We start from the raw sequence: 20,937 nt of genomic DNA, 5'->3' as shown, positions 1-20,937 counted from the left end.
TTTTGATATCAAAACGGGAATAAAACCGATGTTGCCAACGTGTTTCTTCCTCCAAAAATACAAATAGAGTCAGTTTTAAGCAGATTTGAGGCCTAAACATGCGAGCAGAACTTCTATTTTCCTAATCTTTGGTCTTTTCTCCTCCTTGTCTTAGGAAGACGATCCAGTCTAGTTTAAGATGATCCCGTCGAGTTTAAGATGATCCAGTCTAGTTTAAGATGACCCAGTCTAGCTTAAGATGATCCAGGCTACCTTAAGACGATCCAGTCTAGTTTAACGTGATCCGGTCTATCTTAAGATGATCCAGTCTAGTTTAAAATGATCCGGTCTATCTTAAGATGATCCAGTCTAGTTTAAGATGATCCAGGCTAGCTGAAGATGATCCAGTCTAGTTTAACATGATCCTGTCTATCTTAAGACAATCCAGTCTAGCTTAAGACGATCCAGGCTAGCTTAAGACGATCCAGGCTAGCTTAAGATGATCCAGTCTAACCTGGAGCTTAATCCCACTCGGTGGTGTAGCCGGAAGGAAACCAAGAGGCCAAACTGAAATAAAACCCTCAGAAATAATCAGAATTTTATTGTTTTTTTACCGTTTCTGCAAAAATTGGGGTTTTTGGCAAATGCAGCATCGAGCGGCCTGACCCACGTTCCCATTTTCACGGAGTATTTCGGCAAATTGTGGGGTTTTTGAGCCGAGCGCCGCTCGGATATGGTGAAACATCCTGCGATCTGTGAAGATTAAATGGAAATGAATGAATTAAATCGCTTTTTAGTTTAGTATGGACTGAAAATCTAAAAGAAATATCCTTTCTTTAAAAAGAAAAGTAGTTTCCAAGAGGCAGCTTCACAATAATAAGGTGGTAATTTGCTGATTACTGAGGTTAATTAGGTAGTTACACCAGCCAAGCGTGACTTATTGAGGTTTATTTCTGGTAGCGATATCGTGCGCATCTTCTAAAGTTTAAATAAAATTTGATTTAAAATTGGGATTAAAGTGCTATTGGGAAGGGGGTTGCATCTTGTGTTTTCTGGATTTGATGAGCTTGGTTATTCTAATTAACTTTTTATACAGGGGGAATGAAAAGGAGGAGACAACAGGTCTTTCTCGGGGGTCAAAATGGCGCCAGAATCACCTCAGGGCCCAAAATGGCGCCAGAATCACCTCAGGGCCCAAAATGGTGCCAGAATCACCTCAGGGCTCAAAATGGCGCCAGAATCACCTCAGGGCCCAAAATGGCGCTAAATCACCTCAGGGCTCAAAATGGCACCAAAATCACCTCAGGGCTCAAAATGGCGCCAGAATCACCTCAGGGTGATTAATCACCTCAGGGAGTTAATTAAAAATAAAAGGAATAACAAGCGAAGCTCCCCCAGGAGCGGATGCTAAGAAGGAGGTGGATTTAGAACCCGAGCGCCGAATGAATTTGGCACCAAAGCGGCGTTTTTAGAAGGACACCAATAAAATTGGAAGCGAGGCGAGGAAGAAACACCGACCTGGGAGGAAAAAACCACCATCTGTTTAATCAACAGCGAGAAAAAGGAGGAGAAAACAACCCAAAATGGCTCGAAGTCGATGGGAAAATATGTGAAAATCCCTTGGGTGGAAAATAGCGCAAAACAAACCTGAAAATTGGGGAAAAAAGTGAGCGCTGAGGTGATTTTAGTGACGCCATTTTGAGCCTTGAGGTGATTCTGGTGCCATTTTGGCCCTGAGGTGATTCAGGCGCCATTTTGAGCCCTGAGGTGATTCAGGCACCATTTGGACCCTGAGGCGATTCTGGTGCCATTTTGACCCTGAGATGATTTTGGCGCCATTTTGACCCTGAGGTCATTCAGGCGCCATTTCGACCCTGAGGTGATTCTGGCGCCATTTTGAGCCCTGAGGTGATTCAGGCGCCATTTGGATCCTGAGGTGATTCTGGTGCCATTTTGACCCTGAGGTGATTCTGGCGCCATTTTGACCCTGAGGTGATTTTGGCGCCATTTTGAGCCCTGAGGCGATGCAGGCGCCATTTTGACCCTGAGGTGACTCTGGCGCTGCCATTTTGGAGGTTTTTGTGCTCCGGTTTGGCGTCGCACTTTTACATCCCCTCTCAGTATTTCATAAATTCAAGAATACAACAATTCCAGGAGGTTTTTGGCGCATCGAACCAACGCTCGGCTGCTTTACTGGAAGCATCACTTGGCCTTTTCTGCATTTTAATATAGAAATATCACAGCAAACACCACCCTGAATCCTTAGAGTCAGGCAAGAAGCGCAGGATAAAGCGATAACTTCAGTGGCCTATTTGGTATTCAGACCTACACGTTCTTCCTGCATATTTTACTGAGAAACGGGGGGAAATCCTTGGAGTTTTGTACCACAACGTGTTAAATCTTCACTCCTACGTGCGATGGGGGAAGCGCAAGGAATCTGGGTCACCTTTGTTCTCAAGGTACTTGCGGCGTTTGGGGGTTGAGACAAAAATAGTTAAGGATTTATTAAAAATATCAACATATCTGGCTTTTCGTTGGGTTTAAGCCGGGCTTGAGCTCGGCTTTGATAAACCCGGTGCAGCATGTTTGCTCGTTGCCTCCCCCAAGGGTGATTTGGCTTCAGTAGGGATTTATTCCCTTATTTTTAATTATTATAACTTGTTATTTCATTCTGTCGGAGCAGAAAATATCAAGATTTGCAGCCCAAAACATGGGAATTTTGATGATGCTGGAAAACAGGCAAAACTCTGAGCTTTTTAATTTTATTTCATTATTTATTCACGGCCTTGTCGCGATCGTGCGGAATTTCACCGCTTGAAGCGAAGATGGATTTTGAGGAAGCCCAAAAGGGAGGAATCCGGCCCAAAACGCCGCGGCTGGTCCCCCAGCCTGTACCTGGGAACAGCTGCTATTTCTGGGAGCGAAATATCTAAACATAGCCCGGCTCCTGCATTCAACGCGCTGCCAAGCTCTTTGATTTATGGCAGCGGCGGCTCCAGCTTAACGAGCGCGGTTGGGCGGCTGCCAGACCGCAGCATATGGGAAGTGGTTGCTTTTAGTTTCGAAGGGGGGTTAAGATCTAAAGGGGGATTCTGAGCACTTGTTCTGACTCTTCATGGGGGTGTTTTAACCTCCTTGATTTGTAAAAAGTAAGTGTGGCTCTGAAAATGTGCTGGTCTTGGGAAAAGTGATGGGAGATGGAGGGAAGGACGGGCCACTCAGGGCTCAAAATGGCGCCAGAATCACCTCAGGGAACAAAATGGTGCCAGAATCACCTCAGGGAACAAAATGGCGCCAGAATCACCTCAGGGTCAAAATGGCGGCACCAGAATCCCCTCTCGGGGGTCAAAATGGCGCCAGAATCACCTCAGGGTCAAAATGGCCCAAAATCACCTCAGGGGTCAAAATGGCGCCAGAATCACCTCAGGGTCAAAATGGCCCAAAATCACCTCAGGGCTCAAAATGGCGCCAGAATCACCTCAGGGACAAAATGGCCCAAAATCACCTCAGGGCTCAAAATGGCACCAGAATCACCTCAGGGCTCAAAATGGCGCCAGAATCACCTCAGGGCTCAAAATGGCCCAAAATCACCTCAGGGCTCAAAATGGCGCCTGAATCACCTCAGGGCTCAAAATGGCCCAAAATCACCTCAGTGTCAAAATGGCGCCAGAATCCCCTCAGGGCTCAAAATGGTGCCCAAATCACCTCAGTTAAACAGTGATTATTTATCAGTTAAACCCCGCTTATTTATCAGTTAACCTGCGCTTATTCATCAGTTAAACCGTGACAATTTATCAGTTAAACCGTGACAATTTATCAGTTAAACCGCGATCATTTATCAGTTAAACCACACTTATTTATCAGTTAAATCATCACTATTTAGCGCTTTCTTCACCCGCTTAATAACACACGACGGCCACGCTCAAAACTCAAAAAATATAGTTATTTATACGTATTTTACTTTAAAAATGAGAGAAATTAGGTTGTTCCCACCCCGATAACGTCAGCGAAGTGGTGCAAGAGTCAGACTCACCCTGAAATAAAGAAGGTGGAGTTTTAAGGGGTTTTGTCCCCGTTTTGGGGCTCCTGGGGGTTCACCGGTGCTGCTTCTTGTGCCGGAGAATCTCCGTGGGGGTGAAGGAAAAGTCGCGCTGACACACGTCGCAGTGGAACAGTCGGTGGAGTGAGGAGCTCTGGGAGGACATCTCAGGGGTTTCTTCCTCGGGTTCTGTGGGTAAATGTAAAGAAAAGTTACAATAAACGCCCTTTTCGGCCCTAAATTATCCCCAAAACACGGGCTGTGGTTGTTCCCGATTGTCACTCGATACGGGGGTTGTCCCCGATTGTCACCCATCACACGCGGGTTGTCCCCTGATTGTCACTGGTCACACGCGGGGTTGTCCCCCATTATCACTGGTCACACGTGGGGGACGCTCGCGGTTGTCCCCGATTGTCACTCGATATGGGTTGTCCCCGATTGTCACTCGTCATACGCGGGTTGTCCCCTGACTGCCACTGGTCACACGTGGGGGACACTCAGGGTTGTCCCCGATTGTCACTCGATATGTGGGTTGTCCCCCATTGTCACTGGTCACACGTGGGGGACACGGGGTTGTCCCCGATTGTCGCTGGTCACACACAGGGTTGTCTCTGATTGTCACTGGTCACACATGGGGGACATGGGGTTGTCCCCAATTGTCACTCGTCACACGTGGGGGAGATGAGGAGTTGTCCCCGATTGTCACTGGTCACACACAGGGCTGTCCCCAGTTGTCAGTGGTCACACGCGGGGTTGTCCCCGACTGTCACTGGTCACAGTGTGCGGGGTTGTCCCTGACTGTCATTCGTCGCATGGAGGGGACATGTGGGGTTGTCCCTAATTGTCACCGGTCACACATGGGGTTGTCCCCGATTGTCACTGGACACACACAGGGTTGTCCCTGATTGTCACAGGTCACAGTGTGGGGGACACGTGGGGTTGTCCCCAGTTGTCACCGGTCACACGCGGGGTTGTCCCCGATTGTCACTGGACACAGCGTGGGGGACACGCGAGGTTGTCCCCAGTTGTCACTCATCACACGTGGGGTTGTCCCTGATTGTCACTGGTCGCAGTGCAGGGGACACACGGGGTTGTCCCCGACTGTCACTCGACAAGTGGGGTTGTCCCCAGTTGTCATTCCTCACATGCAGGGGACATGCGGGGTTGTCCCCAATTGTCACTGGTCACGAGTGGGGGATGCATGGGGTTGTCCCCGATTGTCACGCATCACACCCAGGGTTGTCCCCGATTGTCACTGTTCACAGCGGGGGACGCGTGGGACTCACCCTGTTGCGGCTGACAGGCGTTCTCGTGGCACACGCGCTCCATGGGGGTGACGGGCGCGTGGAGGTGACAATGGGGACACGTCCAGAAGCTCCGCAAGCAGTCGCTGTACAGATCCGTGTCCGTCTGGGTGACACCAAGGGGACCATCAGTGTCCCCCGGGGCGGTGACAACCGGGGCGGGGACGGGGGTCACTCACAGCCAAGCAGTTGTAGGTGAGAAAATCTGTCACCCTGTAGCCGCCTTTCACCTCATCGGGCGCCATCTCGACGCCCTCAAACAGCCCCGGCAGCCGCGGCGCCGCCGCCACCGTCTGCGGCCCCACGTAGAGGTTTTGTTTCTCCAACCCGGTGAGCGGGCGCAGGCGAAACGGCACCTACGAGGTGACACGAGGACAATATGGAGGTCAAACCGCCGCGTTTCGGTGTGTTTCAAGATGGCTTGAAACCTCCATCACCTCCGTGTGTATAAACTCCAGCAGCCCCCGGGTGAGCGCGGACACCTCGCGGGGGTTCGGGCGCTGTTCGGTTTCCTCGCCGCGCGGCGCCGCCAGGAGCTGGCGCAGGAGTTGGTCCCAGAGGGAGCGGAGGCGCATGGCGGCGGCGAGGAGGCGCAGGGCGGCGTCGGCGTCCGGGACGGCCATTTCCAACCAGCCGTCGGCAACCAGGCGCGAGCAGTCGGTGTTGGTGTCCAGAGAGCGGGAGAAGAGCAGGAGAGCCTGGGCGGGGGGGGATAACAATAAAAACTACGCCAAGAGGGGTTTTGGGGATGGATAAGCTGGGCTTAACGCTCTTTAGGCCAAGAGGATGATTGTTAAGGGTGGTGGGGTTTTATTCTGCACCGAGGGTCCAGGAGGATTAAGGGATATGCGGGATGATTTCAGGTTGGCGGCGCCAAGATCAACTCGGGGGTCAAAATGGCGCCAGAATCACCTCAGGGGTCAAAATGGCGCCAGAATCACCTCAGGGCTCAAAATGACGCCAGAATCACCTCAGGGTAAAAATGGCGGCGCCAGAATCACCTCAGGGTTCAAAATGGCGCCAGAATCACCTCAGGGTCAAAATGGCACCAGAATAACCTCAGGGGTCAAAATGGCGCCAGAATCACCTCAGGGCTCAAAATGGCGCCTGAATCACTTCAGGGGTCAAAATGGCGCCAGAATTGCCTCAGGGTTCAAAATGGCGCCAGAACCACCTCAGGGGTCAAAATGGCGCCAGAATCGCCTCAGGGCTCAAAATGACGCCAGAATCACCTCAGGGCTCAAAATGGCGCCTGAATCACTTCAGGGCTCAAAATGGCGCCAGAATTGCCTCAGGGTTCAAAATGGCGCCAGAATCACCTCAGGGTTCAAAATGGCGCCAGAATCACCTCAGGGTTCAAAATGGCGCCAGAATCACCTCAGGGTTCAAAATGGCGCCAGAATCACCTCAGGGTTCAAAATGGCGCCAGAATCACCTCAGGGTTCAAAATGGCGCCAGAACCACCTCAGGGCTCAAAATGGTGCCTGAATCACTTCAGGGCTCAAAATGGCGCCAAAATCACCTCAGGGACAAAATGGCACCAGAATTGCCTCAGGGTTCAAAATGGCGCCAGAACCACCTCAGGGTACAAATGGCGCCAAAATCACCTCAGGGCTCAAAATGGCACCAGAATCACCTCAGGGTCAAAATGGCGCCAGAATCACCTCAGGGGTCAAAATGGCGCCAGAATCACCTCAGGGGTCAAAATGGCGCCAGAATCGCCTCAGGGCTCAAAATGACGCCAGAATCACCTCAGGGCTCAAAATGGCGCCTGAATCGCCTCAGGGCTCAAAATGGCGCCAGAATTGCCTCAGGGTTCAAAATGGCGCCAGAACCACCTCAGGGCTCAAAATGGCGCCTGAATCACTTCAGGGCTCAAAATGGCGCCAAAATCACCTCAGGGACAAAATGGCACCAGAATTGCCTCAGGGTTCAAAATGGTGCCAGAACCACCTCAGGGTTCAAAATGGCGCCAGAATCACCTCAGGGTTCAAAATGGCGCCAGAATCACCTCAGGGCCAAAATGGTGCCAGAACCACCTCAGGGACAAAATGGCGCCAGAATCACCTCAGGGTTCAAAATGGCGCCAGAATCACCTCAGGGCCAAAATGGCGCCAGAATCACCTCAGGGTCAAAATGGTGCCAGAATCACCTCAGGGGGCAAAATGGCGCCAGAATCACCTCAGGGCTCAAAATGGCGCTCACCTGCAGCGCCGGGACGCGGACACAATTCACCAGATACGGTTTGTTGGTCTCCAGCAGCGAGACGAAGGCGAGGAGCTGGTGTTGGCAGCTCAACCCATCCACGGGGTCTGTTGGCGGGAAAAGCGGCCGCTCAGAATCCTCCCCAACGCCAAAATTTCCCCCAAATCTTTAATTTATGAGGTAAAAGAGGCAAATCGTGTGGGACTCGGTTCACCTTTGGTGCCGCCGCCGCGCTTCGCTCCCTCCTTGGCGTGGAGCAGCTCGGGGTTGGCGGCGAAGACGCTGGTGGGATGAAGGACGACGCCTTGCTTGGTTTTGGTGTGAAAAAGCTGCAATACGAGCCAAAAAACATGGCGTCAAGGGCGAGCGCCGGCGCGCCGGCCGCGGCCGCGGGTTCGGCGCTACCTGTTCGGAATCTTTGCGGCCGGCGTTGAGCTGGTCGGGAACGGCGAACTGAGGGTAAAGCCCGCGGCACAACACGAGTTTGAGGAGGACGAGCTGTGCCGCGGTGAGCGCCGAACCGGACGCGGCGCAAAGCTCCTCCACGTCGTGCCGGAGCTTGAACTTGACGTCCTGCGGTGATAAAATGGCGGCGTAAGGCGCGGCGGTGCCATTTGGAAGCGCCGAGGGACGCGGCGGGTACCTGGATGTCGACGCCGCGCTCGGCTTTGGCGTCGTCGTCGTCGGAGCCGGAGGCGGCGGCGGCGCCATCTTGGAGCCGCAGCATCTTGCGCTTGCGGGTGCCGGCGTGGCGGCGCCAGAGCTGCCGCAGCTCCTGGCGCTCGCGGTGCCGGCTCTGCCGGCTGCTGCCGGAGCCGGGGGGGGCGGGGGGGTCGGGGAGGAGATGGTGGTCGCGGAGGAGCTCCTGGTTGGGGGGGGGATGAGGCATGTTTGGGGGGGGATGAGGTAGATTTGGGGGGAAATGAGGTTCGTTTTGGGGGTATGGGGGACATTTGGGGTGTATGGGGCACATGTGGGGTGTATAGGGACATTTGAGGGAGATGAGGGTCATTTTGGGGTAGATAAAGCAGATTTGGGGAGACGTGGGATATTTGGGGGGAGATGGGGCACATTTGGGTGGTATGGGGCACATTTTGGGAGATGAGGTTCGTTTTGGGGTAGATAAGGCAGATTTGGGGGAGATGTGGGACATTTGGGGGATGAGGATGGAGGTCGTTTGGGGTAGATAAAGCAGATTTGGGGGAGATGGGGCAGATTTGGGGGGATGAGGCACATTTGGGTGGTATGGGGCACATTTTGGGGAGATGAGGTTCGTTTTGGGGTAGATAAGGCAGATTTTGGGGAGATGTGGGACATTTGGGGAGATGTGGGACATTTGGGGGGAGATGAGGCAGATCTGAGGTGTATGGGACACGTTTTGGGGATATGGGGCACATTTGGGGGGATGGGGACATTTGGGGGGAGATGAGGGTCATTTTGGGGTAGATAAAGCAGATTTGGGGGAGATGGGGCAGATTTGGGGGGGATGAGGCACATTTGGGTGGTATGGGGGACATTTTGGGGTAGATAAAGCAGATTGGGGGAGATGTGGGACATTTGGTGGGAGATGAGGCAGATTTGGGGGAGATGAGGCAGATTTGGGGTGTATGGGGCACGTTTTGGGGGTATGGGGCACATTTTGGGGAATGAGGTTCATTTTGGGGTAGATAAGGCAGATTTGGGGGAGATGGGGCAGATTTTGGGGAGATGCGGGACATCTGGGGGGGAGCTGAGGTTCATTTGTGGGAGATGGGGCAGATTTGGGGGTATGGGGCAGATTTGGGGTGTATGGGGCAGATTTGGGGTGTATGGGGGAGATTTGGGGTGTATGGGGCACATGTGGGGAGATGGGGACATTTGGGGGGAGATGAGGTTCATTTTGGGGTATATAAGGCAGATTTGGGGGAGATGGCGCACATTTGGGGGGGATGAGGCATATTTGGGGTGTATGGGGGACATTTGGGGGGAGATGAGGTTCATTTTGGGGTAGATAAGGCAGATTTGGGGTAGATAAGGCAGATTTGGGGGAGATAAGGGACACTTGGGGGAGCTGAGGTTCATGTTGGGGGAGCTGGGGCTCATTTGGGGAGCTGACCCCCCAAACCCCACGCACAGGGGGGCAATATGGCTGCCGGGGGTGCAGCCGAACCCCAAACCTGGAACTGGCGGCGCAGGTCGGCGGCGTCGTAGAGCCGGTGCTCCTCCAGCCCGCGGCGCCGGCACCAGCGCCGGGAGCCGCCGCGCTGCCGCTTCACCTGCGCGCCCCCCAAAACCTGCATCAGCCCCCCCAAAATGGGCATCAGCCCCCCCAAAATGTGCCTCATGCCCCCCAGAATGTCCCACGTCTCACCAAATCTGCTTTATCTCCCCCAAAATGACCCTCATCTCCCCCCAAATGTCCCCATACACCCAAAACGTGCCCCATACCCCCTAAGTGTACCCCATACACCCCAAATCTGCCTCATCTCCCCCAAATGTGCCCCATCTCCCCCCAAATGTCCCACATCTCCCCCAAATCTGCCTTATCTACCCCAAAATGAACCTCATCTCCCAAAATGTGCCCCATACCACCCAGATGTGCCCCATACACCCCAAATGTGCCACATCTCCCCCAAATCTGCTTTATCTCCCCCAAAATGACCCTCATCTCCCCCCAAATGTCCTCATCTCCTCAAATGTGCCCCATACACCCCAAATCTGCCCCATCTCCCCACAAATGAACCTCAGCTCCCCCCAAATGTCCCCATCTCCCCAAATGTGCCCCAGACGCCCCAAATGCGCCTCATCCCCCCCAAATGTGCCCCATCTACCCCAAATGTGCCCCATCTCCCCAAATTGTGCCACATCTATCCCGAAATGTCCCCCATCTCCCCAAAATACACCCCATCTCCCCAAATTCTGCCTTATCTGCCCCAAAATGGGGTCCATCTACCCCAAAATGTGCCTCATCTCCCCAAATCTCCCCCAGACATCCCCCATGTCCCCCCAAATGTCCCCATCTCTCCCAAATATCCCCCAGACGTCCCCCAATTGTTCCCCATGTCCCCCAAATCTGCCCCATCTCCCCCAGACGTCCCCCATGTCCCCCAAAAATCCCACATGTCCCCCGAAATGCCCCCATGTCCCCCAAAATGTCCCCATCTTCCCCAAACATCCCCCATGTCCCCCAAAATGTTCCCATCTCCCCCAAAACATCCCCATGTCCCCAAATCTCCCCCATCTCTCCCAAATGTCAAATGTCCCCATGTCCCCCAAATCTCCATCTCCCCCAAATGACCCCCAAAATGTCCCCATCTCCCCCAGACATCCCCCATGTCCCCGAAATCTCCCCAATGTCCCCCCAAATGTCCCCATCTCCCCCAAATGTCCCCCAAGTCCCCCGAATCTCCCCCATGTCCTCCAAATCTCCCCCACCTTCCCCAAATCTCCCCCATCTCCCCCAAATGTCCCCCAAAATGTCCCCATCTTCCCCAAAACATCCCCATGTCCCCCAAATTTCCCCAATGTCCCCCCAAATGTCCCCATCTCCCCCAAATGTCCCCATGTCCCCCAAACATCCCCCATCTCCCCCAAAAGTTCCCATCATCCCAAATATCCCCCATGTCCCCCAAATCTCCCCCATGTCCCCCTAAAGTCCCCATCATCCCAAACATCCCCCATGTCCCCCAAATCTCCCCCATGTCCCCCTAAAGTCCCCATCATCCCAAACATCCCCCATGTCCCCCAAATCTCCCCCATGTCCCCCCAAATGTCCCCATCTCCCCCATCTCCCCCAAATGTCCCCATGTCCCCCAAAATGTTCCCATCTCCCCCAAACTGTCCCCATGTCCCCCAAATGTCCCCATCTCCCCCAGACATCCCCCATGTCCCCCAAATCTCCATCTCCCCCAAATGTCCCCCAAAATGTCCCCATCTCCCCCAAAATGTCCCCATCTCCCCCAAATATCCCCCAGACATCCCCCATGTCCCTCAAATCTCCCCAATGTCCCCCCAAATGTCCCCATCTCCCCCAAACATCCCCCAAATGTCCCCCATCTCCCCCAAATGTCCCCCAAAATGTCCCCATCTTCCCCAAAACATCCCCATGTCCCCCAAATTTCCCCAATGTCCCCCCAAATGTCCCCATCTCCCCCAAATGTCCCCATGTCCCCCAAACATCCCCCATCTCCCCCAAAAGTTCCCATCATCCCAAACATCCCCCATGTCCCCCAAATCTCCCCCATGTCCCCCCAAAGTCCCCCAAATCTCCATGTCCCCCAAAATGTTCCCATATCCCCCAAAACATCCCCATGTCCCCCAAATCTCCCCCATCTCTCCCAAATGTCCCCCAAATCTCCATCTCCCCCAAATGACCCCCAAAATGTCCCCATCTCCCCCAGACATCCCCCATGTCCCCCAAATCTCCCTAATGTCCCCCCAAATGTCTCCATCTCCCCCAAATGTCCCCATGTCCCCCAAAATGTCCCCAACTCCCCCAGACATCCCCCATGTCCCTGAAATCTCCCCAATGTCCCCCAGGCGTCCCCCATCTCCCCCAAAATGTCCCCATGTCCCCCAAATGTCCCCATGTCCCCCAGACATCCCCCATGTCCCCCAAATCTCCCTAATGTCCCCCCCAATGTCCCCATGTCCCCCAAATGTCCCCATCTCCCCCAGACATCCCCCATGTCCCCCAAATCTCCCCCATTTCCCCCAGACATCCCCCATATCCCCCAAATGTCCCCCAAAATGTCCCCATCTTCCCCAAAACATCCCCATGTCCCCCAAATTTCCCCAATGTCCCCCCAAATGTCCCCATCTCCCCCAAATGTCCCCATGTCCCCCAAACATCCCCCAAAAGTTCCCATCATCCCAAACATCCCCCATGTCCCCCAAATCTCCCCCACGTCCCCCAAAAGTTCCCATCATCCCAAACATCCCCCATGTCCCCCAAATCTCCCCCATGTCCCCCCAAATGTCCCCATCTCCCCCAAATGTCCCCCAAATCTTCCTCATCTCCCCCAAATGTCCCCATCTCCCCCAGACATCCCCCATGTCCCCCAAATCTCCCCCATTTCCCCCAGACATCCCCCATATCCCCCAAAATGTCCCCATCTTCCCCAAAACATCCCCATGTCCCCCAAATTTCCCCAATGTCCCCCCAAATGTCCCCAAAATGTCCCCCAAAATGTCCCCATCTCCCCCAAAATGTCGCCCCTCACCTCCAGCCACTCGTTGAAGAGGTTGAGCAGCGTCAGGGGGTCCCCGTGGGGGCTCTCGAGGGGGCGCCGGGCGGCGGCGCGGTCGGGGTCGGGCTGCGCCGCGCGCGCCAGCGGCGACGGGACGCTCAGCGCCGCCGCCACCGTCAGCGCCGGCTCCGGCAGCCCCAGCAGCACCCCCAGCACCAGCACCTTCCCTGCGCGGGGAGGGACAATCAGTCAGGGACACCCCAAAAACGGCTCTGCTGGAATGGGGGGACGTCCTGAGGTGATGCTGGTGGCGCCATTTTGGGTCCTGAAGTGATTTTGGTGGCGCCATTTTGGGCCCTGAGGTGATTTTGGTGGCGCCATTTTGAGCCCTGAGGTGATTCTGGCGCCGCCATTTTGAGGCAGTTCGGGGGTCGCTCTGTTTATCAATAATTCCCACATCAGTCACTTTTTGTACCTTTTCTTCCAGTATATAAGGAAATTGAGGCTAAAACTCCCCAGTTTGGTGCCCCTAGAGCCACTATTTTGAACCCTGAGGTGACTTTGGCACCATTTTGACCCTGAGGTGATTCTGGCGCCGCCATTTTGAGGCAGTTCGAGGGTCGCTCTGTTTATCGATAATTTCCACATTAGTCACTTTTTGTACATTTTCTTCTATTATATAATGAAATCGAGGCTAAAACTCCCCAATTTGGTGCCCCTGGAGCCACTATTTTGTCCCTGAGGTGATTCTGGCGCCATTTTGAGCCCTGAGGTGATTTGGCACCATTTTGAGCCCTGAGGTGATTCTGGCGCCACCATTTTGAGGCAGTTTGGGGGTCGCTCTGTTTATCAATAATTCCCACATTAGTCACTTTTTGTACGTTTTCTTCCATTATATCATGAAATCGAGACTAAAACTCCCAGAACTGGTGCACCTGGAGATGCCACTTTGAGCCCTGAGGTGATTCTGGCGCCATTTTGAGTCCTGAGGTGATTCTGGCGCCATTTTGAGCCTGAAGTGATTCTGGCGCCATTTGGATCCCTGAGGTGATTCTGGTGCCATTTGGACCCCTGAGGTGATTCTGGCGCCATTTTGACCCTGAGGTGATTCTGGCGCCATTTTGAGTCCTGAGGTGATTCTGGCGCCATTTTGAGCCTGAGGTGATTCTGGCGCCATTTTGTTCCTGAAGTGATTCTGGCGCCATTTTGTTCCTGAGGTGCTTCTGGCCCCATGTCTCCATGTGTTACTCACCCACCACCACGTCCACTGGGAGCTGGGCCAGGAGGGTCCGATGGGCGTCAGGTCCTCGTTGTTGTCCAGGGCTCCCTGGTCCTGCAGGTACCGCACGGCCATTTCCAAGCTGGACGAAGGAGGAGGCTCCAAAAAGGGGAAAGTTCGGGGGTCGCCAAGCCCCATGCTCTTTAACTGCAAGAGAAAGACACAAAACCAACCTTGGTGACAATACAAAGAGCTTGGAGTTTATAAATCCCCCCCAGGAACCATCAGACCCTGACGCTCAAGCTTTGGCTGGATGGGTTTTCCCCCTGAGATCTTCACAAATCAATCATAGAATCGTTTTAATTGAAAAAGAGCCTCAAAATCATCCAGTCCAACCATTAACCCACCACTGCCACTTTGACCTGTGAGGTGATTCTGGCGCCATTTTGAGCCCTGAGGTGATTTTGGCACCATTTTGAGCCCTGAGGTGATTCTGGTGCCATTTTAAGCCCTGAAGTGATTCTGGTGCCGTCATTTTGACCCCCGAGGTGATTTTAGCACCCTCGGTGCCACAAATCTGTTTTTTAAGGTGATTTTGGTGCCTTGTTGCGGCCATTTTTTGATCGAGGTGATTCTGGTCCCATTTTGAGCCCTGAGGTGATTCTGGCACCATCTTGTGAGGCGATTCTGGTGCCATTTTGAGCCCTGAGGTGATTCTGGTGCCATTTTGACCCTGAGGCGATTCTGGCGCCATTTTATGAGGTGATTCTGGCGCCATTTTGACCCGAGGTGATTCTGGTGCCATTTTGAGCCCTGAGGTGATTCTGGCGCCATTTTATGTGGTGATTCTAGCGCCATTTTGAGCCCTGAGGCGATTCTGACGCCATTTTATGAGGTGATTCTGGCGCCATTTTGAGCCCTGAGGTGATTCTGACGCCATTTTATGTGGTGATTCTAGCGCCATTTTGAGCCCTGAGGCGATTCTGACGCCATTTTATGAGGTGATTCTGGCGCCATTTTGAGCCCTGAGGTGATTCTGGCGCCGTTTTGCCCCCTGAGGTGATTCTGGCGCCATTTTGAGCCCTGAGGCGATTCTGGCGCCATTTTATGAGGTGATTCTGGCGCCATTTTGAGCCCTGAGGCGATTCTTGGCGCCATTTTGAGCCCTGAGGCGATTCTGCCTCCACAGCCCCTTTACCCCCAAATCATTACATTTTCCATCCATATTTTTCCTCCCTGCCTTTTACCTGCAGCACCAAAGCGTCGAGCGCCACCCGTCGAATCTCCGGCACGGGATACGGAGCAAAACCATCATAATCGGACTCGGCGTAAAGCCGATAACAAACACCAGGACCGGTCCTGCCGGCGCGACCTTTACGCTGCTCGGCGCTCGCCCGGCTGATCCAAAACTCCTGCAGCCGCTGCAGTTTGGCCTCGGGGTCGTAACTCATCTCCTTCACCTTCCCTGGACGCAACGACAAAGACCAAGGGGGTTAAAAGGGGATTTGGAGGGTTATCGGCACAAAATGGAGGGCGGTTTTGTACCGGAATCCAGGACGAAGCGCACGCCGTCGATGGTCACCGAGGTTTCGGCGATGTTGGTGGACAAGATGCACTTGCGGACGCCGGGAGGGGGGACGTCGAACACCTGGAAATGGGCAAAGTTGAAGGTTCGAGCGCCACAAAATGGAGGCGGAGACACAAAATGGCGTCGCGACCCACAAAATGGAGTCGGGCCCACAAAATGGCATCAGACCCACAAAACGGGGTCAGACTCGCAAAATGAGATCGGATCCACAAATGGCGTCGGACCCACAAATGGCGTCGGACCCACAAAATGGGGTCGCGCCCACAAAATGGAGTCGCGCCCCACAAAATGGAGTTGCGCCCTACAAAATGGCATCGGACCCACAAAATGGAATCGGGACCCACAAAATGGAGACGGACCCACAAAATGGAGTCGGAACCCACAAAATGGCGTCAGACCCCACAAAATGACACTGGATCCACAAAATGGCATTGGTTCCACAAAATGGAGTCGGACCCACAAAATGGGGTCGGACCACACAAAATGGAGTTGGACCCACAAAATGGGGTTGGACCCACAAAACAGGGTCGCGCCCACAAAATGGCGTCACGACCCACAAAATGGGGTCGGACCCACAAAATGGAGTCACGCCCCACAAAATGGGGCCGGACCCCACAAAATGGCGTCAGACCCCACAAAATGAGACTGGATCCACAAAATGGCGTCGGGCCCCACGAAATGGGGTCGGACCCACAAAATGGAGTCGGACCCACAAAATGGAGTCGGACCCACAAAACAGGGTTGCGCCCACAAAATGGCGTCACGACCCACAAAATGGGGTCGGACCCACAAAATGGGGTCGTGCCCCACAAAATGGAGTCGGACCCCACGAAATGGAGTTGGACCCCACGAAATGGAGTCGGACCCCACGAAATGGGGTCACGCCCCATGAAATGGGGTCAGACCCACAAAATGGAGTCGGACCCACAAAATGGAGTCGGACCCCACAAAATGAGATCGGATCCACAAAATGGGGTCGGACCCCACAAAATGAGATCGGATCCACAAAATGGGGTCGGACGCCACAAAATGGAGTCGGACCCAAAAAATGGGGTCGGACCCACAAAATGGAGACGGACCCACAAAATGAGATCGGATCCACAAAATGGAGTCGGACCCCCAAAATGGGGTTAGGACCCCCAAAATGGGTCCGGTCCGCACCTTATCCTGCTCGGCCACCGAGAGGGTGCTGTGCAGGGGCAGCACCACCCAGCGCTGGCTCCGCGCCGCGTACTCCTGCGCCGCCTCCAGGACGGCGCCGATCTCGGCCACCCCGCTCAGGAACACCAGCAGGTCCCCGCGCTCCTCCGGCGGGTGCCGGTGGTCGATGGCCTGCAGCACCCGCAGGTACGGCAGCGGGTCCAGCCGCTCCGCGCGACCCGGTGCCGGCAACGCCGCCTCCTCTTTGGCAATCGGTTGGTAAATAACCTGGGGGGGGAAGCATGGAGTCTATGTGGTGTGGTCCCAGCAGGGCCACAAGGTCTCCCATCCAAGTGCTGACCGGGGCCGACCCTGCTTAGCTTCCCAGATCAGGTGTTCTCAGGGTGCTATGGGTGTATATACATGGTCTCCCATCCAAGTGCTGAACGGACCCGACCCTGCTTAGCTTCCCAGATCAGCCATTCTCAGGGTGCTATGGTTGTATATATTATATATATATATGATCTCCAATTTTTTTGTGATAGTATCTGAAATAAATGCTCTTTTCAAGGGCAGAGTAGAGGGGCAGGAGACCCTCTCTGACCTACTGACCACCCCCTTCTAATCCCCGCCCAGGTCCCATTGGCTTCCTGGCCACAAGGTCTCCCATCCAAGTGCTGACCGGGCCCGACCCTGCTTAGCTTCCCACATCAGCCATTCTCAGGGTGCTATGGCTGTATATATTATATATATATATGATCCCCAAATATATCCTGATAGTATCTGAACTAAACCCTTTCTCAAGGGCAGAGTAGAAGGGCAGGAGAACCTCTCTGACCTGCTGACCACCCCCTTCTAACCCCACCAGGTCCCATTGGCTTCCTGGCCACAAGGTCTCCCATCCAAGTGCTGTGCGGGCCCGACCCTGCTTAGCTTCCCAGATCAGCCATTCTCAGGGTGCTATGGGTGTATATACAAGGTCTCCCATCCAAGTGCTGAACGGGGCCGACCCTGCTTAGCTTCCCAGATCAGCCATTCTCAGGGTGCTATGGTTGTATATATTATATATATATATGATCTCCAAATTTTTTGTGATACTATCTGAAATAAATGCTCTTTTCAAGGGCAGAGTAGAGGGGCAGGAGAACCTCTCTGACCTACTGACCACCCCCTTCTAATCCCCCCCAGGTCCCATTGGCTTCCTGGCCACAAGGTCTCCCATCCAAGTGCTGAGCAGACCCGACCCTGCTTAGCTTCCCAGATCAGCCATTCTCAGGGTGCTATGGCTGTATATATTATATATATATATGATCCCCAAATATATCCTGATAATATCCGAACTAAACCCCTTTTCAAGGGCAGAGTAGAGGGGCAGGAGAACCCCTCTGACCTACTGACCACCCCTTTCTAATCCCCCCCAGGTCCCATTGGCTTCCTGGCCACAAGGTCTCCCATCCAAGTGCTGAGCGGGGCCGACCCTGCTTAGCTTCCCAGACCAGCCATTCTCAGGGTGCTATGGCTGTATGTATTATAGAGATATAAATACATATATATATATATGTGAGGGGCAGGAGAACCTCTCTGACCTACCGACCACCCCCGTTTAATCCCCCCCAGGCACCCCAAAAGCCGCCGCGATCCGCGCCCTCACCTTGATGGGGAAGATCCTCCCCGGCACCTGCAGCACCGGCGCGTCGCCGAAATAGCCGGAGAACAGCTGGATATTGATGGTGGCCGACATGAGGACGAGGCGCAGGTCGCGGCGCGCGCCCAGCAGGCGCCGCAGGACGCCCAGCAGGAAGTCGCCGTGGAGGTGCCGCTCGTGCACCTCGTCGGCGATCAGGACGCTGCAGTCGGCGAGCGCCGGGTCGCGCTGGAGCCGCCGGAGCAGCAGCCCCTCGGTCAGGAACAGCAGCCGCGTGGCCGCCGAGCGGCTACTCTCAAAGCGGATCTGGTAGCCGACCTGTTTGGAGAAGCCACGGGCGCTTGGAAAAGCCACCGAAACGTCAAAACGAATCGACAAATAATATGAAATATCCTCAAAAATGAAGCTCACCTCGTCTCCGTACTGGTTCAGGCTCTCGAGCGCCACCCGTTTGGCCAGCGCCACGCAAGCCACGCGCCGCGGTTGGGTGCAAACCACGCGCTCGTACCCCCCCGCAAGCAAGAACTGCGGCACTTGAGTGGATTTCCCGCAGCCCGTGTCCCCGGCGATCACCACCACCGGATTCTCCGCCACGGCCTCGAGGATCCGCTCGCGGTAGCGCCAAATGGGCAGCGCCGCCCGCTCCTTTTGGATCTTGGCCAGCTTGGTGAAGCTCCGCTTTTGGGCGAAATCGAGGTAATGCAACAAAGCGGCGCGGAATTGGGCGAGAGGCTCCTCGGGGACTCCGGCGCCGCGGCGCCGCGGCAGCGCCAGGTTGATGCGGTACCGGGGGTCGTAGTGTGATGGCAGATCCAAGGTGTTGGTGTTGGGTTCTTTGGGGGGTTGGCGGGGGGTTTTTTGGCTTTGGAAGCGCCGGAGCCGCTCGAAAAAGGTCCAGAAGTCGTTGGCGTCCGAGGTGCCGGCGCTGGGACGGTGGGGATCGCCGAAATAAAGCTCCTCCAGGCGGCGCCGCGCGGTGGGACAGTCCCAGTCCCACGATGGGGGGGATGAGGGATGGGGGTCGTTCTCCATCACCACGGGGTCTGGATGCCGGAGGGTTTGGATGAGATTTGGGGTCTGGGGGACCCCCCAAAACCCGGCCCGGGGCTCTTGGGATCCACGTTAAACTCTGTTCACACCCTGGGAGACCCACACACCCCGATTTAGCCCCCTAAGATCCCCCCGAAATGCAACTCAGCCCATTGGGACCCCCCCAAACCCCATTCCAGACCCTTGAGACCCCCCAAACCCCATTTCAGACCCCTGGGACCCCCACAACCCAAGCCAGACCCTTGAGACCCCCCCAAACCCCATTTCAGACCCTTGAGACTCCCAACAGCCTCTTGGGACCCCCCCCAACCCCATTCCAGACCCTTGAGACCCCCCCAAACCCCATTTCAGACCCCTGGGATCCTTCCAAGCCCCTTGGGACCCCCCCAAACCTCATTCCAGACCCCTTGGAACCCCCAACAGCCCCCTGGGACCTCTCCTGGGACCCCCCCAAACCCCATTCTAGACCCTTGAGACCCCCCCAAACCCCATTTCAGACCCCTGGGATCCCCAACGGCCCCTTGGGACCCCCCCAAACCCCATTCCAGCCCCTTGGGACCCCCCCCCAACCCCATTTCAGACCCCTGGGATCCCCAACGGCCCCTTGAGACCCCCCCAAACCCCATTCCAGACCCTTGAGACCCCCCCCCAAACCCAATTTCAGACCCCTGGGATCCCCAACAGCCCCTTGGGACCCCCCAAACCCCATTCCAGACCCTTGGGACCCCCCCAAACCCCATTCCAGCCCCTGGGATCCCCCCAAGCCCCTTGGGACCCCCCCAACCCCATTCCAGCCCCTTGGGACCCCCCTAAATCTCATTCCAGACCCTTGAGACCCCCCAAACCCCATTTCAGACCCCTGGGATCCCCAACAGCCCCTTGGGACCCCCCCTAGGACCCCCCCAAACCCCATTCCAGCCCCTTGGGACCCCCCAAACCCCATTCCAGACACTTGAGACCCCCCCAAACCCCATTTCAGACCCCTGGGATCCCCAACAGCCCCTTGGGACCCCCCAAACCTCATTCCAGACCCCTTGGGACCCCCAACAGCCCCTTGGGACCCCTCCTGGGACCCCCCCAAACCCCATTCCAGCCCCTTGGGACCCCCCAAACCCCATTCCAGACCCTTGAGACCCCCCCAAACCCCATTCCAGACCCTTGAGACCCCCCCCAAACCCAATTTCAGACCCCTGGGATCCCCAATAGCCCCTTGGGACCCCCCCAAACCCCATTCCAGCCCCTTGGGACCCCCCCAAACCCCATTCCAGACCCTTGAGACCCCCCAAACCCCATTCCAGACCCTTGGGACCCCCCCAAACCCCATTCCAGACCCCTGAGACCCCCAGACAGACCCCTGGGACCCTCCCAGTTCCGTCCCGCCTCTCAGGCCCCTCCCGCCAGGCCCAGCTTTCCCCCCCCAGCTCTCAGGCCCGGTTTTAATACCGGTTTTAGTGCCGGTTTTAGAGCCCGGCGCGTTCCCGCCGCTCAGACCCGAAACGGACCCGGAACAACTAACGCGCGCACCCGCCAGGTGGCGCCAAAGCGAGTGGGCGGGGCCACCGAGGGGCGGGAACGTAGGGCGGGGAAGTGGGCGTGGTTA

General features: G+C 55.2%; 1 protein-coding gene across 1 annotated transcript; it reads right to left on the bottom strand.

The window, feature by feature from the left end:
- Nucleotides 1–564: 564 nt before the first annotated feature.
- DHX34 (DExH-box helicase 34) lies at nt 565–20,828 on the bottom strand. Its single transcript, XM_082074002.1, is given in 19 exon segments — nt 565–732; nt 4,013–4,207; nt 5,305–5,428; nt 5,502–5,678; nt 5,760–6,020; nt 7,528–7,634; nt 7,742–7,856; nt 7,933–8,100; nt 8,171–8,392; nt 9,684–9,782; nt 12,729–12,922; nt 13,948–13,983; nt 13,986–14,121; nt 15,162–15,379; nt 15,460–15,562; nt 16,664–16,930; nt 18,294–18,605; nt 18,699–19,330; nt 20,781–20,828. Coding segments are annotated over 17 exon segments (3,294 nt in total). The 5' UTR covers nt 19,320–19,330; nt 20,781–20,828; the 3' UTR covers nt 565–732; nt 4,013–4,073.
- Nucleotides 20,829–20,937: the final 109 nt, after the last annotated feature.

Source organism: Streptopelia decaocto, assembly GCF_964273445.1.
Source record: "Streptopelia decaocto genome assembly, chromosome: 30".
In the NCBI taxonomy this organism is placed as follows: Eukaryota; Metazoa; Chordata; class Aves; order Columbiformes; family Columbidae; genus Streptopelia; species Streptopelia decaocto.
This window is presented reverse-complemented; position numbering and strand designations above follow the sequence as displayed.